Source organism: Poromitra crassiceps, assembly GCF_964638095.1.
Source record: "Poromitra crassiceps genome assembly, chromosome: 18".
Lineage (NCBI taxonomy): Eukaryota > Metazoa > Chordata > Actinopteri > Beryciformes > Melamphaidae > Poromitra > Poromitra crassiceps.
The window spans coordinates 20,830,652-20,846,486 of NC_139636.1; the positions used below are offsets into that span (position 1 = coordinate 20,830,652).

At 45.1% G+C, this 15,835-nt stretch overlaps 1 protein-coding gene across 1 annotated transcript; it reads left to right on the plus strand.

Annotated features, from left to right (window-relative positions):
• Positions 1–12,468: 12,468 nt before the first annotated feature.
• Positions 12,469–14,177, plus strand: mterf2 (mitochondrial transcription termination factor 2; the record flags this gene model as incomplete). The annotated part of the gene is made up of 1 exon (XM_083654639.1): positions 12,469–14,177. One exon carries the CDS (start codon positions 12,469–12,471, stop codon positions 13,588–13,590), a length of 1,122 nt encoding a protein of 373 aa, XP_083510765.1. The 3' UTR covers positions 13,591–14,177.
• Positions 14,178–15,835: the final 1,658 nt, after the last annotated feature.

Sequence of the window (15,835 nt, forward strand, 5' to 3'; positions counted from 1 at the left end):
GGTACATGTTTGCAGGTCCGACCCTTCTCCTCCATCCCCCTCTCCCCTCGCTCTGGCATGTGTGTGTGCGTGTGTGTGTGTGTGTGTGTGTGCGTGTGCGTGTGTCTGTGTGTGTGTGTGTGTGTGTATGTGTGTGTGTGTGAGCTACCTTGTCCATAGTGTGCCAAAGTCTCGCGTATGAGGAAGTGAATTTCACATTCCCGTCCACATCCCACAGAGGGAAACATGTCACGTACAGAACAAACAGGTTAGATGCTACAGAACAGTATTTGCAAAATGCAAAATACACAAAAAAAAATTTTATCTTCATGTTCCAGCCATACTGCAGCTTGTTCCTGCCCCACTGTATTGGCATTTTGGGTATGCAAGTCCCAAGAGCGTGTCTTCACTTCAGAAGTCAGAGGTCAGTCTAATGTAACTCCACCATCAAGCCTGTAGTTCAATCAGGAGAGACTAGAGACCAAAGGATGAATAAAGTGATATTTATTACAATAAAGTGAATAATTTACTAAAGAAAGAATGATGAGAATAAAGTATTGTTATTAGTCTTTGGCGGTTAAACACCGCAGGGAGATCTTGAGAGAGCTGCACCAGCCCAGATCAGCATCCAGATATATCCCCCTGCAGTGTCTAGATACTGGTGGTGCTGGTGATCTCCTTCTGAGACTGATGAGACTCTTCCGACTGAAGAATGGGATAGGTCTGCGATGACCGGGAGGAGAAGGGGAGGAGGAGGGTGCGAGCCTGACAGCACGATGATTGAGAGGCTGAATGAGACAGAAACAAGCATATTTAAGGAACCCGCCTCCAAGCAATTGGCTTACGACTGGGTTGTGGAGCAACGTGATAGGCTTACACTGGAGGTGCGTAGGGTGAGAGGTGATGAGAGCAGTGATGTGACACTATGCAATTGGTTAACAGAGACTGGGCGGCAACCAGCTGATTGTTCATTGAAACCCGGAAATTGACAGCTTATTATGATCTTGTGAGTACCGTAGATTGAAGAGTGGAGATATAAAGTGAATTAAGGAAATGTAAAAGATATTATAGTCTTCCTGCTTGAACTTACGTTGAGAACTACATTAGTCAGCTGCACCAGTCAGAAGGAGGTCAGAAGTAATACATTAACAGGCAAATGTATTCTAGCTCAGCTGGCTTGATTCAAAGAGTGAAATTGGAACCCAGTGGAATCTGCTTATCTACCTTATTTTTGAATGCCCAGCTGTAAAATGATTATGGGTGCAAGGTCCAGTCTAGAACATGACTGATTGTTGCAGCTGGTTATTGTTACTTGTTGGCAGAGGGTCTGCGGCACTCGTACTCAGCGCATTTCCTCGTCAAACTCTGATGCTGGAAAAAAGTTACTTGTCACAAAGAAATAACACTCGTTTGATGACTTATTTGAGGGAATGTAATAATAATAATCATGTAGTGCTCGAGTGACGTGTTGAGTGCACAATTGCTCAACTTCGCATGTCATAGACATTGTGACATCATCAGTGACATCACAATTGCTCGAGTGACCATCACTGATGACATCATCCAATGTGGCACAAAAATTGAAACAGAGAAACAAACAGAACCTCTTACCTCTTACTCCCTTTTTTAAGTGTCCGTCCGGTTATAGGCTACCGGTTTAGTCTGTTGGATGTCCGACGTGTTCATAAATCTTTCACGCCGTTATCGTAGGGTACTGCACGCTGCCTGCTAGGGTGGTGCAGTCGTTCAAAACATAGGACCATTAGAAAAAGCAAGCTTAAAACATCTATCCCTCAAGACAGTGTTGCTGCTGGCCTTAGTTCGGCTAAGAGAGTCAGTGATATTCACACTTTCTCATGTGCACACTTCGTCCCCGAAAGACACTTCCAATTGAAATAGGCTACATTAGTTTGAAAGACGTGCTGAGTGTCATTAAAAAATAAATTGTGTCCATGTACTCCTGTACATGGACACAATTTCTTTTTAATAGATTACAATTTTGTGACTATTTCATGAACTGCCATGTGACCGGGTTGTTTTTTTGGGCTATTCACTTCTCATGGTTTCATGTTTCCAAAGTTTCCCTCGTACCCTTGGGGGGGGGGGGGGGGGGGGTGCTATATGTACAGCAGGCATACCCTAGTTTGAGAATAACTAGTGTAGCATGACTTATTTATTACTTATATTTTGCTATGAATTCAGACACTCAACAAGTGTGGCCAGACGGTGAGAGGGAGCCTGACTTGGTCCTGGTGTCACTCACAACCTGAGGGAGAATACATGTGTTTACCTGCTCGCTATAGCGAAGCTGAGCTTGTTTCCCCTTTTGGCAGCTGAACAACCCTGCCACCCGCTGCAGATCGCCTCAACATTGTACTTTCGGTATACGTGGAAAATTACTGTATTCATTCAAAATACAAAGGCAAGCAGACAATGGTCTTCTGTTTTTCGCACCACTTCTCAGAGAACGAGTCCCGATCAGATTACATGATATGGATCATTTTTCAGGTACTGATGTTGAAAATGATTCATTTCGATTTTCCCCAGCCGGTTGCTAAGCATCCAGGTAGAGACTGTGGGGTTGCAGCTTGTTTCTGTGCGTCAATAGTTGCCTAACACATAAAAAAAACCAGTCATCTGGCTCACCATGAGCTGGTTAAAGCCCAGGAGAGTGTTGCGAGGATCTGCAATGACAGCCACTGAGGCAGCCGGTTTCAATGCGCCAGGTAGCTCAGCGCTGATATTATGTTAAAATATACACATACCACATACCGTCATATCATCATATCATGGCCAGGTCTTACTCGAGAAAGAGATCTTGGATCTCAAGTAATTTTCCTGGTAAAATAAAGGTGAAAAAAAATGAAAAAAATTGTATTATATATGGACATATGAATACTGTATGAGCAGCACAGTGGGCTGCCTGGCAAAAATAAACAACACATAATCATTTTAACATACACTTCTCATCTAACGCTTCACAAACATAAACCACAATACTGGGTCGACGATACCGACCACACTCTGTACGTATTGATTCAGTACTTTGATTTATGCTTCTTCCATGGAATAATAGAACCAGCACATCAACATTTAATGTGTGGGTGTCATGTGTACTGTTTATTTGTTCTGTTTGCTTTGCATTGTCAAATAATATATTCCAATCATTAGAAAACTTCAAAGTATTGGTGAGAGTTTGACCCTGCTTCTTTGATTTTTCGTTGTCTCTGGAAAGAATATATATTATGCTCTAAAAGGCCCAGCTTCTTCTGGCTGCTGGGGTATTGTATTTATATCACATTGCTATTAGTTTTTTATGGTTCATCATTCCATTGATATTCCTGGTACGAGAGAAGATATGAACGTTGAAATAATACTTAAAGAAATGTGGTCATAGTAACAGACTTTTCCAAACAATATTCTTGTTTTTAATGGTTTTTATTTGGGAAAAAGTCACCCTGTTGTTACAGTCATCACTTGCGTGTGCAGTACAGTCGTCCTGTAATAACATTCAACTGATTTGAAGCCGTTGACAAGAGCACACGGGTACTTTTTTTGGCAAGAACTGGCATTAAGCACTGTGCTGACAGGAGAGCAGCCTGACTGGTTTTTACTCATCATTTAATGTCACATTACAGCCATACCAGTCGTGCTGTCTGTGATTTGCGAAACATCAAGTTGTCTTGTTTATCTGTATCGACTAGTTCCTTGAACCTTCACATTTCAAACCTTGCCCTAGATATTTTGGAAGGGAATGACCTGACCATCAATCAACCGTTCATGCACTGAGATCTGTGAAAGCACATTTGTCATTTCAAAACGAAGAGAAAGATAGTGTTGCCATTTTGTTGTTGTTTTTCTCTGTGTATTTTCAGTCACACACCAGAATGAAAGAAGCAACTACACTACAATGAATGCACAAGCCAAATTCAGCATTAGTCTTTTGCACCTACAGTAGGGATAAAAAGAAAAAACAACCCTGACATATACATAAGTCTAAGTGTAAAAAATGTTTGAGATCATTTCACAATCCCCAAATGGTGAAAACAGAGGGATAAGGAGATGATTTATGCGCCAATTTCATTGCACAGTCAGTTCAATGTGAAATTCCTTAGAGGCGTATTACAAAAGCTGTTAAGCATGACTTTTATTGTCGGGATTTAACCTCTCAGTACAGCTGAGATCCAGTTCAGATCCAGAGGCTGCTCCTCCCTGCTTCTGAGAGGGCTTTGCCCTCTTCTTTATTACAACCACTGCTACAACTGCCCCGACCACCAGCAGCACAACCACCAGTACTGCCACTATGGCATAGGCAGTAAGGTTAGAGTCTGCAGGTGGGTCAGGTGTGGGGATGGGGATGGGGATGGACCTTCGCTTCACAACAGTCAAAACGGTCTCCTGCTTAGAGATGCACTCTACATAATCATCTTCCTCGTCGTAGCTGTCTTCACCCTCGTAATCGTCATCGCCATCACCATCACCCTCCAGGAATTCGGGGCCTCCTAAGACAACGCACCAGTACAGTGCTGTGTCTTTCATCGTCAGGCCGGAGATCGTTAGCTTGGAGCCATGCTCAAACAGAATCACTCGGCCCCTCAGATCTTCTGGGACGGGTGTAGACTCGTCCTTCGAGTCCTGGATGAAGAAGCTATCTTCGCCTGCACTTCTATTGCGATGCCACTGCACAGTGGAGAACTCCATTCCAGTTACCTCACATTCCAGTGAGACATTCCCACCTTCAGAAACCGTCTTATTTATGGGTTCCCTCGTCTCTCTGGGGCAAACAACCAGGGTGTACTCAACCACAACAGAAGCAGAGACGCACGCATATTCCCCACTGTGACTGTCAGAGATGGCAGGAATGACCAGTGAATAATTTCCAGATTCATCATCATCTGATATGTACATTTCATCACTCTTTGTGCTGCCAGCAGTTGATGTTCCCGTTGTATTGACGTCTCCCAGTGGTGTCTCCCATTTCTCGATTTTCTGATCAGAGGGACAATTTAGCACCACTCTTTCCCCTTGTGAGGCGAAGATATCCCTGGCAAGCGTCGTGGTCTCAACCAGGTGTATGTTCTGGAAGCTGAGGCAGTCCCGACCCTTCATCACAAGACAATGAAAGTCCTGGCTGTCCTTTAACACTGTGCTGGGGACATGGAGCGACATGCCACCGTCTCTTACCTCCACCACACCCTGCAGTCCCTCCAGCAGAGGCTCCAGTGACACACTGCTGTCCAGGAGGAGGGTGGTCTTATAAGAGGCGGCATCCTCATGGTACCAGTGCATCGTGGTTCCCTCCAGCCCTGCGGAGCTGCTGTTGCACCGCAGCTCGGCCCCTCCGTCTTCCTGCACGACGATCGCTTCGTCGTGGACCTCCTCGCCGCACACATAGAGCAGCTGCCTATGCTGCTTGACCAGCGTTCTGTTCTGCCAGCACTCCCTCCTGTAGACGCCTGAGTCGGAGTGCTTCAGGTGACTGATCTGCAGCCCGAGGAGATTATGGTTGTTGGTGATGCTGACCCGACCCCGCAGGTCCACGGGGGGCGTGGCGTCAGCTGAAGAGTTGCCCAGCAGCTGGTCACCCTTTGGAGCCGATCTATAGATGACGATGTAGTCCACTCCAAAACAATAGCCCATCATAATGACGCCTCCCTCCGGCTTGAATACAGGCTCTGGCTCCTCGCTGTAGGCCGGGTGGAGCAGAAGGAACAGCAGAAACGATATCCCCCTGGCGGAGGTCATATTGTCTCTGTCTCTGTCCCGGGGCATGCGCCTGTCACGCACTGGGACGTGTGCTGAAAGTATGCCTGTATAAAGGAACCTACTCTGGTTTGTCATTTGAGTCCCGCCTCCAGCTAAAATCTTGCCTTCCTCCTCTATCACATACTCACACTGACTTGCACAAACACTGACAGCCTCAGACTGACAGACATGGACACACACACACACACACACAACACACACCCACACACACACACACACACACACACACACACGCGACACACACCTACACACACACACACACACAAACACGCACACGCACATACACACACACACACACACCTACACACAAACACACACAGACACGCACACACACACACACACACACACACACACACACACGCACAAACAAACGTGGGCGGCAGTATCAGGCAGAAAGCCATCAAAGTCATTAAGTTAATTAATTTATGATTTAAGACAACCAATAAGGCCAAACAAAAGCAGAGGTGTGGAGACAGAAAATGAAAATGAAACGTTATGCTCTTGGTTGTCGCCTAATAAAGTAGTTGTGCAGTTGGACTGGTTTGACTCAGCGTGACAAGGGGGTGAGAGCGGTTAGAGGGTGTGTACGTGTGTACGCGTGTACGCGCGCGCGCGCGCGCGCGTGTGTGTGTGTGTGTGTGTGTTATTGCGTGCATGCAGGCATGATTGCACATCTGCAAATGCGTGCAGTGAATATTATGTGTACCATCATGCTCCTTTCCATTGAACAACTAATCTGAACTCAATCTAGAAGTATAATCTAATCTGTCCAGTTCTGTTGCTTGGCAATTGCCAGTGATATTTTTTGTGTCATGTGGGATAAGCCACAACATAATCAGAAGTGCATCCTTGGCTTGGGCAAAAGAACATTTCTGCACATCAATGCTTTCAGTGGCTGTAATATTGCACATTCTTATGTGCTTCATATATAGGCTACCGGTATAGTATATATATATACTATATATATGTGTTTGTAATAGTTCATTTATTTTGTTGATGTTGATGTTAGCCAAGTTTAGTGCATTAACATAATCACAAAGGAAAAGATGACTCTGGGTTATAATGAAACAATGGTGCGCGAATTGATTTGACACAGTCTGCTCTGCGCTATCATGTAACTTCTCATGTTACTCACGCCTTGTATTGCATCATATGAATCCTCAGGCAACAAAACTTTCAAGATGATAAATGCCGCGAGAGAACTCAACTAGGCCCACTTGAATTGATCAGTTCTCTCACTGCCATTTCATCCCGAGTTAAGCAAACATTTAAAAAAAATCCTCGAAGAAGAAAAGTAAGTAAAAATGTAATTAAGTAAAACTGTATTTATAGCACCTCTATAGAAAGGTGTGATTTCTTTAGAAGAGGTTGAACTGAAGCCACTTTAAAGGATTCAGGAACATTTCCTGATTGGTCCACAATAGCAAGCAGAGATGGTCCAATAATGCTAATGGCTTCTTTACATAATCTTGGAGGCAGAAGGTCAAGGAGACACTGAGTGTGAGAACGAGTGTGAGAAGCAGTATCCATCAAATCACTGAGGGAGATGGGAGAAAATAAGACGGGCACATGCTGAATCTGTTTTGCATACAATGGTAAGTCCCTATGATACTACAGCAAAGATACTCAATGACTGAAATGACTGAAACAATGACATCTCAGTTCTTTGCCCCGGCTAATCAAGGCCCTTACAGACACGCGCTCTCTCTCCCTCTGTCATTCTCTCTCGCTCAGTTTCTCAAGTGTTCAATGCCAGGAACCTGCTCTCTGTTTTGAAGACTGAGGACGAAGATTTTTTTGAGACTTGAGGACAAGCATATTGGCAGGGAAGAACCCCTTTCAGGCAGTCCAATTATAGCCACCCAACAGGAGCTAGGTGAAGGGGCAGCGTTGGCCTATCAGGGTCTCTAAATCAGGTCACCTGCTACACTCTGGGCGAGGGAAATGGAGGACGGGGCACTGGAGATCTCAGCTCGAGTTCGTATGAGGTCAACTGGCGGCCTGTTGAGAAACATCTGGAGGTCTCTCTACCTGCGGCCACACAGAGCTACATGGTTGGCGAGACGGTGGAGGTGACTTCGCCTGAACTCGTCTCTCCGAAGGCTGCGGAGGTAGGAGACACCTGCTCTGTTTTCAAGGACTCCCATCTCTCACTCTGAGTCTGGCCTGCATTAGGAAGAAGCCACTGTGTCAGGTCAGGTAAGTACACTTGCTGCAAATTTAGGGAAGCTCTTTTGGATGGAACCATCTGGGACCTCGTCTCTAGAAAGATTCGAGAAGGGCAGGCGCGTTAAAAAAATACGGCAGGTGGACATGATCTCTGTTATACACATGGAGAGGATCAGGTTCCTGAGGACGAACTCCCTACATTTTTTTAAAACTGTCTGGGACCCGTTTCTGGCCTATCTCGACAAGGTCACAAGCCAGGTCAGGGGCGACTGGTGACTCGCCCAGGTGGTTTCTCATGGACCCCTTGCGTGGGATCCCATGCACACAGTGGTGTGTAGTCTATTTTATTGCAGTGGGTATACTGCAAGTTTCAGCTTGGAGTGATTTTTTTCTGTTGGGGTGGGGGGATAAAGTTATCTGTTGCTCGGCAATTCAGTACAGAATCCCAGATCAGCTCTCACCAGGCCAGATTAGCCTATCTGCATCAATTGGACATGTAGCAGCATAGGTTTCTAATCGCATAACAAGCTGATGGCGAGAAGCAGCTGTCTACCTCTGTGAGATGTCAAACCAATCATGGTCAAGTGTTGAATCATCCTGTGTGATTTATTCCGCTGAATCAGCGTCTGTACTGGGCGCGCTTCCTGTTTTGACCAACTTTTGCTGAGGTTATTGTCTTCAGTTCTCCCTGTGGTCGTCTCACTTCTGAAAATAATTTAATGTTGTAATAATGAATGTTGTGATCATAGTTTCTCTGTTATCTCTCTAGCTACAGTCATGGAACTCTGGACAAATTCATGTCAGAAATATTCTGATTTTGGTTTAAGAATCACTGAAGGGACTTATCTTTAACTCTCTCTCTCTCCTCCCCCCCCCCCCCTCCCATTCTCTCTCTCTCTTTCTCGCCCTCTCTCGCTCTAAATAATGACATAAATTAAGTAGCCTATAAATAAACAAAGCTAAACATGTGTCCTTGTTTACTTTTGTGGTGATTCCATAGCAGACACAATTTGATTTTGATTTGAGGCAAGGGATAATAATTCAAAACCAGACGGATCATCATCCTACAATGTGTTGCATGTAAAACCTGCATCAGTGCAGATGGATTCATCAACAGTGAAGAACCTAAGTTGGTCATTTATAATTGTGTTTCTGTGGTGATATAATGGCGATATGACCATCTAGAGTGTTTTCCAGGGTGTTTTCCTGTGAAATATGTGGTAGATCAGAAGCCTAGCTAAACTGGAGCTTTACAGATTGCGAGCAGCTCGCTGTGCCCAGTGTGAACAACCTGATCCATTAACATGGGTGTTGGGTCTGAACACATGCACACACGCATGCATGCACGCACACACACACACACACACACACACACACACACACACACACACACCCCCCCCACACACACACACACACATGGAGGAGGATGCCTTCCCCATGCAGTTATCTACCCGGTATTTGTGAAAAATGTAAAAATAAAATATTGGGGGGAAAATACGGTAGGTGATTGGATGAACCATCTGTCTATCACCGTCTATCAAAGGCTCGCTTCCCACTGTTGTCACACCTGAAGTCCTTTAGAAGTCCTTTAGTCTTCAGCACAAGCTGAAATCAAAACATTTCTAAATCCCTCGGCTGCTTTTGTCACTGTTCCATGACGGCTGATGTTGTAGTTGTCTGAGTTTTGGGCACGGCACTTTCTGGTTTCCTTTGGTTACAGTTGCCTCTAATTGTCATGCTGTACCACTGTCGTGAAGTGTGAACACATGAACAGAACAAGCTGCAGTCACAGTCAGTATAAAGTACACAGAGATATGGCTCTGCGTTCGTATTTCTATTTCAGTCACGAAAGACTTTGCCTTACGTATGCCACCTCCTTTAATGGTACACAGCTGGCAAACGGCCTGTCTTAAGTGGTTGACTCATCCCATGCTGCCATCTCCACCGATGCTTTGTTTCTCCTTTCAACCCAGTGGTTATTTCTACCTGTTCCATGTTCCCTCCTTGGCCAAGCAAATTAAGTCGCCTCTCACACCAAAAAAACCTTGATAGCTCCAGTTTCTATTGATTTATGCATCAAAGAAACAATGATATCAAGCGGTTATATCCTGTGGGCACACATGATGCATTATGTCTCCATTTGTGAGCTGTTTGTTTTAGCTGATAGGCTACTGTGCGTTGGTGTTCTTGGTTATTTTTAACCGCCTCCCCATCCTCCACCCCCTCCATTTTCTTTCTATTAAAGATCCTCTGTTGTTTCACATGAAACTCAAGTGACTCAATAAAAGCTGTTTTAGATGTCAAATCTCTCTCTCTCTCTCTCTGTACTGACACAGGAAGTCTCTCTCTCTCTGTACTGACACAGGAAGTTTCACACATGACTTGAAATAGAGAAACAGAGAGAGAGAGAGAGAGAGAGAGAGAGAGAAACAGAGAGAGAGAGAGAGAGAGAGAGAGAGAGCGAGAGAGAGAGAGAGAGAGATAACTTGGCAATTATTGTGCAAAAGAAAAAGCACTGTACAATGCCATACCAATAAATGGGGTACAGAGGTCCACAATCTGCCTGAGAGACACAAGCTGCTAATAACAAGACTATTAGGCTACCCATGACATAGTGTCCCCAATGACCAGATGATTCCTGTCAACATATTGAACATAAAACATAAACAAACATAAATTTGTATTCCCCTGAGGACTATCATCCGTTTACAAGTCTATAAACTATAATAAACCCGGCTTCCCACTCACCATCAGCTCCAGTGCGGCTGAGGGAACAGCTTGCGGAGCGGTGATCAAGCATCATGATTAAGCACCAACTGCGAGAAACTCTGTGTGTTCAGTCCAAATCAGCGCTGCACTGATTACACTCATCAGGATCCCGTATGCTGCAGGGTTTTGAGGCACACCAACTGCTGTTTGAGATACATATTTTTGCCAAAATTATTTAATTGCTGGACATATGGACCTAAGCTTTGGGGGGGGGGGGGGGGGTGGACATGGAGGAGAAGAAAGGAATGGAAGCAACTGAGGCATAAACTCAAATGAGAATACTCCCACATACACAAATAGTTTTTTCTTCATTCAGCATGACAAAAACAATAATATTTTCAAGGACAGACACAATGTTTCAGACTTGTAGGGTGTTTATTTGTGCCATAGTGTAGTACCATCATCTCCTCTACATGGCGCTGTGGTAAACACGACCACAAACGACGCCGTAGAAGAAGAAAATCCGTTTCATAACTACACGTCACATCCTTTGACCCGGCCAAAGGTAACACAGCTTTGCAGCAAAATGCTTGAAACAGGCGTTTGTCCGTATATAAACGGAAATATGTACCTATTTATACGCAGCAATCTAACGATAGAATCGTGTTTAAATCGCGTTATTTCGCTATGTCGGAGGTTAAATTCTGACGTATTTTGGTTAAAAGAAATAGTGCAAGTGTGACTAATTTTTAAGTGGTATGGCAGAGTGAATCAGTTTTCATTAATGTAACCCATAATAACAATTAGGCTTCTGTTCTGGTTTTAAAGAGTGTGGTTAAGTGTTTTCCATCCGCACTTGACATGCAAAGCCTATACTTATGGATGAGGTTTGCGTTGGACTATTCATTCCAGAGGTCTGATGTCTGATAGATTAACGTGAAGTTACCTGTGTGATGTCGAAGCAGTCAAGCCACGGGCCGGCTGACGAGACAGGCTGGCTCTTGCCTTCTTCATTCACCAATTAACCGTCTGCAGATACTTGGCAGCTCCACTGATGTACCTGAAATATCAGTCCATGAGCCGTTAGACACGACTGTTTTCGTCTCACCACATCAATCAAATACAAACAATGTGTGTTGCTCCATGAGGAAACGCATGAGATTAAATTATACAAATCACTCTATCTGGTATAATCACTCAGCAAAGATAAACCTGTTCCAGTATATATATATATATACGGTATATATATATAGTTAGGAATCAGATGTTTTTCTTTTGTTTTTGTCTGGTGGCAAAATGCATGTGTTTAAAATCAGCAATTATTACAAGTAGATGATGTTCCCATGAGAGCACTGCATACTGTGATGTGTGTTTAGATTTCTCTTTGCCTGGCTGTGTCTGTGTCAGTGAGAAATCAGCAGAGGTTCCAGAAATATAGTTTATTACATAGTGTTTGGTGGACATTTTCAGTTAGCCCCTTTGTTGGCACATTGTTGTGACTTCCTGGGTTATTGCCTGATATTTATGTGCCTGATCTAGAACAACATAATCATGATGAGAGTGGGTGGTTGCCAACCCTCTGGCCTGCTAGCAGGTCAAGATGGGCCAACAGAACATTGGCATAACAGCATATCACTTAATTGACCACAATCGCATTTTAGATATTGTTAGATTGCTGTGGAATCAGGTGTTTTAGACACTTGTAATTCCACCCTGCCACTGTCCAGCTTCCTTAGCTGACTAAGAAAGTTGAAGCTTTTATTAGTTACTAGTTACCTGCTTGGCTGTCATTCACCAGTCTCTTCTCCTCTTCCTCCCGTAGGTGGTCACCCTCAGGACGTTGCGATGTTGCGGCTGATTGCAACGTGTCTGCAGTGCCAGCGAGTGCGAGCTCTTCCTCTACAGTTCAGGCCGTGTGCAACACTGAGGTCGGCAGAGAACCAGCAGACAGTGGAGGCTCTGTACGATCTCTCAGTGGACATCCAGAAGATCCGGAAAATGAAAGGCTGGGTCCTGCACCAGAACCCAGCCTATGTTAAGGATGTAGCTGACCTGCTGAAGGACATGGGAGCCTCGGGCGTCATTATCGCCCGCATCCTAACACTCCACCCGGAGGCGGTCCTCTGCAGCCCGCAGCAGATGCAGGCCCAGAGGGAGCTGTGGGTGTCAGTCTGCCCTAACCAAAGGGAGCTGGTCGGTGTCATCGAGAAATTCCCCGCTTCCTTCTTCACGTCCTCCAGCCACCATGCCAACCAGCGGAGCAACATTGCTTACTTCCAGAGCTTACACCTCAACAAGCGAATCATCACCAAGCTCATGGCCAGCGCTCCCCAGAGCTTCAGTGGAGCGGTGGGGCAGAACCAGGTGATGGTCTGCACCCTCCAGCGGGCCTACCTGGAGCTGGGGGGAGAGGAGGCCAACATGAAGATCTGGTTGCAGAAGCTGCTGAGCCAGAACCCATTCGTTCTCCTCAAGCCACCCGAGGTGCTGAGGCAGAACCTGCTGTTCCTGAGAGAAAAGGGCTTCAGCACTGCCGAGCTGTTGCGCCTGCTCTCCAAGCTGCGGGGCTTCGTCACCGAGATGAACCCGGACAGCATGCGTCGCACCCTGGCCTACTCCCAGGACACCATGGGCTGCTCCGAGGCAGAGTTGCGGGACATGGTGCTCAGCTGCCCCGCTCTGCTGTACTACTCGGAAGCTATTCTGGCCGAGCGCTTTGAGGGCCTCCTTGGCGTCGGGATCAGCATGGCTCAGATCGTAGAGACTCCCACCGTTCTGGAGCTGACCACACAAATAGTGAACCATCGCATCCAGAGACTGAGGGCACATGGTTATGACATAAGGACAGGCAGCCTGAAGCCCCTAAATGGCACTAAGAAGGACTTTGAGATGAGTTATGGAGAGTTACGGCTGAGGAGAGAGAGGCCGCTCTTTAACCCCGTTGCCCCGTTAAAAGTCGATGACTGACAGGGCCGTTATGGACTGATGCAAGTGAATAGATGAGTCAACTGATGCATGTTCTTCTTGTGATTATTGGTAATTACAGTCATTATCAGATCAAACTGGGCTCTATGGGTGTGGACAAACAAAGCATGTTTTCGAGTGGTGTTGAAATGTGTCAGGAGTCGGGGGTTTCCCTTACTTCAATATATATTTATTGGAGGAGTCTTATAAGAGGAGGAGATGCACACAGCAGGCGGCTATGTACACTTTTCAAAGAGGAAGAGATTGAACTAGTCCTTTATGTATCTTTCTTACCAGGATGTACAGAATGTGCTGACATCAGAACAGTCACCACCAAAGTACAGTATAAGTTATGTTCCCATGGCCGTCTTGGAGCCATGAACATAGTAGGTTATGGCACAAAGGTTACAACGAGGTGACCATACATCATGAACCTTACACTGACCCCAGTTCAGCCGTTAGGTTTTCTATTTGAACTTTGGAACTTTTCCTCCTTTCGTTTGGTTCACTGGGCAGCTATTAGATTCAGTTATGTTATGTTTATAGCCCCTTATCACAAGCTTGTCTCAAAGGGCTTTACATAGCATTATCACAGTCGATCTCAGGTGGCACCAAATTGCCCCACCCGCACGCTTGAAAATGCAGGTCTGGAGGAGTAAGAGCATAAACGACCCCAAAATGCAAGGTGTTATGGGTAAAAGGACACACTCTTACTCAGATATTTGTTATGTTCTCTTAAGCAGGTGTGGAAAATAACTATACGCACAGACGAAGACCCACCCTGGATCGAAACGGTGTTGAATAAATAAAGAAGTCTAAATGATACCTCGGTGTGCAGACTCTACCTTCTAATCATCACTCAAAGCAGGTGCGAGTACCAGAACAGGTCAGTTGCAGACAGGTCTATCATGCTTAGTCAAAGCCCCCTGCCCCCCCCACACACACACACACACACCTCTCTCTGTCAAATGCACAAGCTACTTGTGAGTCTTTTGTGTGACTTTGGTTTGCAACAAAATAACCCTTTCCACTACGGTTTTGATGAAGAATCCAAAATGTAGGTGTGATTCAAGATTTATCATTGACTCAAATGGTACTGTGCTTGAATACCAGGGCAACTTTTTGCAGGTAAAAAAGAATGTTGGAAGAGACCTGGATTATTATGTAATAATTTGCAAGAGCCATATTAAAATGTGAGACAATTGGAATGACACCTAAACATCTCGTGCTGTTTGGAGAAGATGTAACCAAATTAACAATTTATTCCAGCCTATTTACAAGTTACCTCATCACAACAACCGAATATAAAATGGCACCTGACATAATATAACTGTTTGATGATAGATGTGTCTATCCAGTGAATTACTGCAAAAACAGTAATGTTAAAAAAAAACAGCTCCACAAATAAGGCTTCTGAAACCCTTTTATCTGCTGCCAGTGCCAGTGTCTCATTTTCGCACAATGTACTTGGCAGCACAACTGTTTCCCTCGGGGATGAAATCGTGTCTCCGATTTTTATTGTTGCTTTACAGATGGAGACACTTTATTATAAGCTATTTCACCACTGAAATGTCACTTCATTACCATTTCAAATAATGCCTTCAAATGCACCCCCACGATGAGAGGGGGTGCAAGGAAGGAAGGTAAAGTTGCTTTCTTTTAGATTGAAAGTGCTTTTACCCTAGCATATATTGCAATCTTTACACAAAGAGCAGTTGGGATGCAGGTCATTTATGCAACAATCATTTTCTTTCTTACCTTGGGCTGTGTTCATGTGTTTGTCATATGCCTTTGTGCATCATGTAGAGGCACAAGGACACTTGTGAGGGCTTTTGACTTAGTGCGCGCACGTTTATTTTAGCGTAGGCCACAGACTCAATATGCCGTGTTAGTGAGCATCATGCAAACTAACTCCAGGCGTTTATTTGGAACATTTGAAGCCGACAGTTAAAACCTTGCTTAAGAGTGCGATTTTAATGGGGAGTGAGCTTCACACAGCTAATGAAGCCATGACATAACGCCTCGAGGTCCCTTTGCTCTGGTAATGTGGACGATGGGGGTCACAATGAAGAGAGAGGGGGGACTTGTGTGTCCAGAGGCAGGGAGAAAAACATGTTAACAACTTCCACTCCCCGTCTGCCGTAGTCCGCATCGCTCTCAGTATGGGTCCGTCGTCATGGCAATAGCCACTGGGCAGATCATACGAAAGTGCATCCGGTAATGAATTTGAGCTCAGTGGACGGATGTT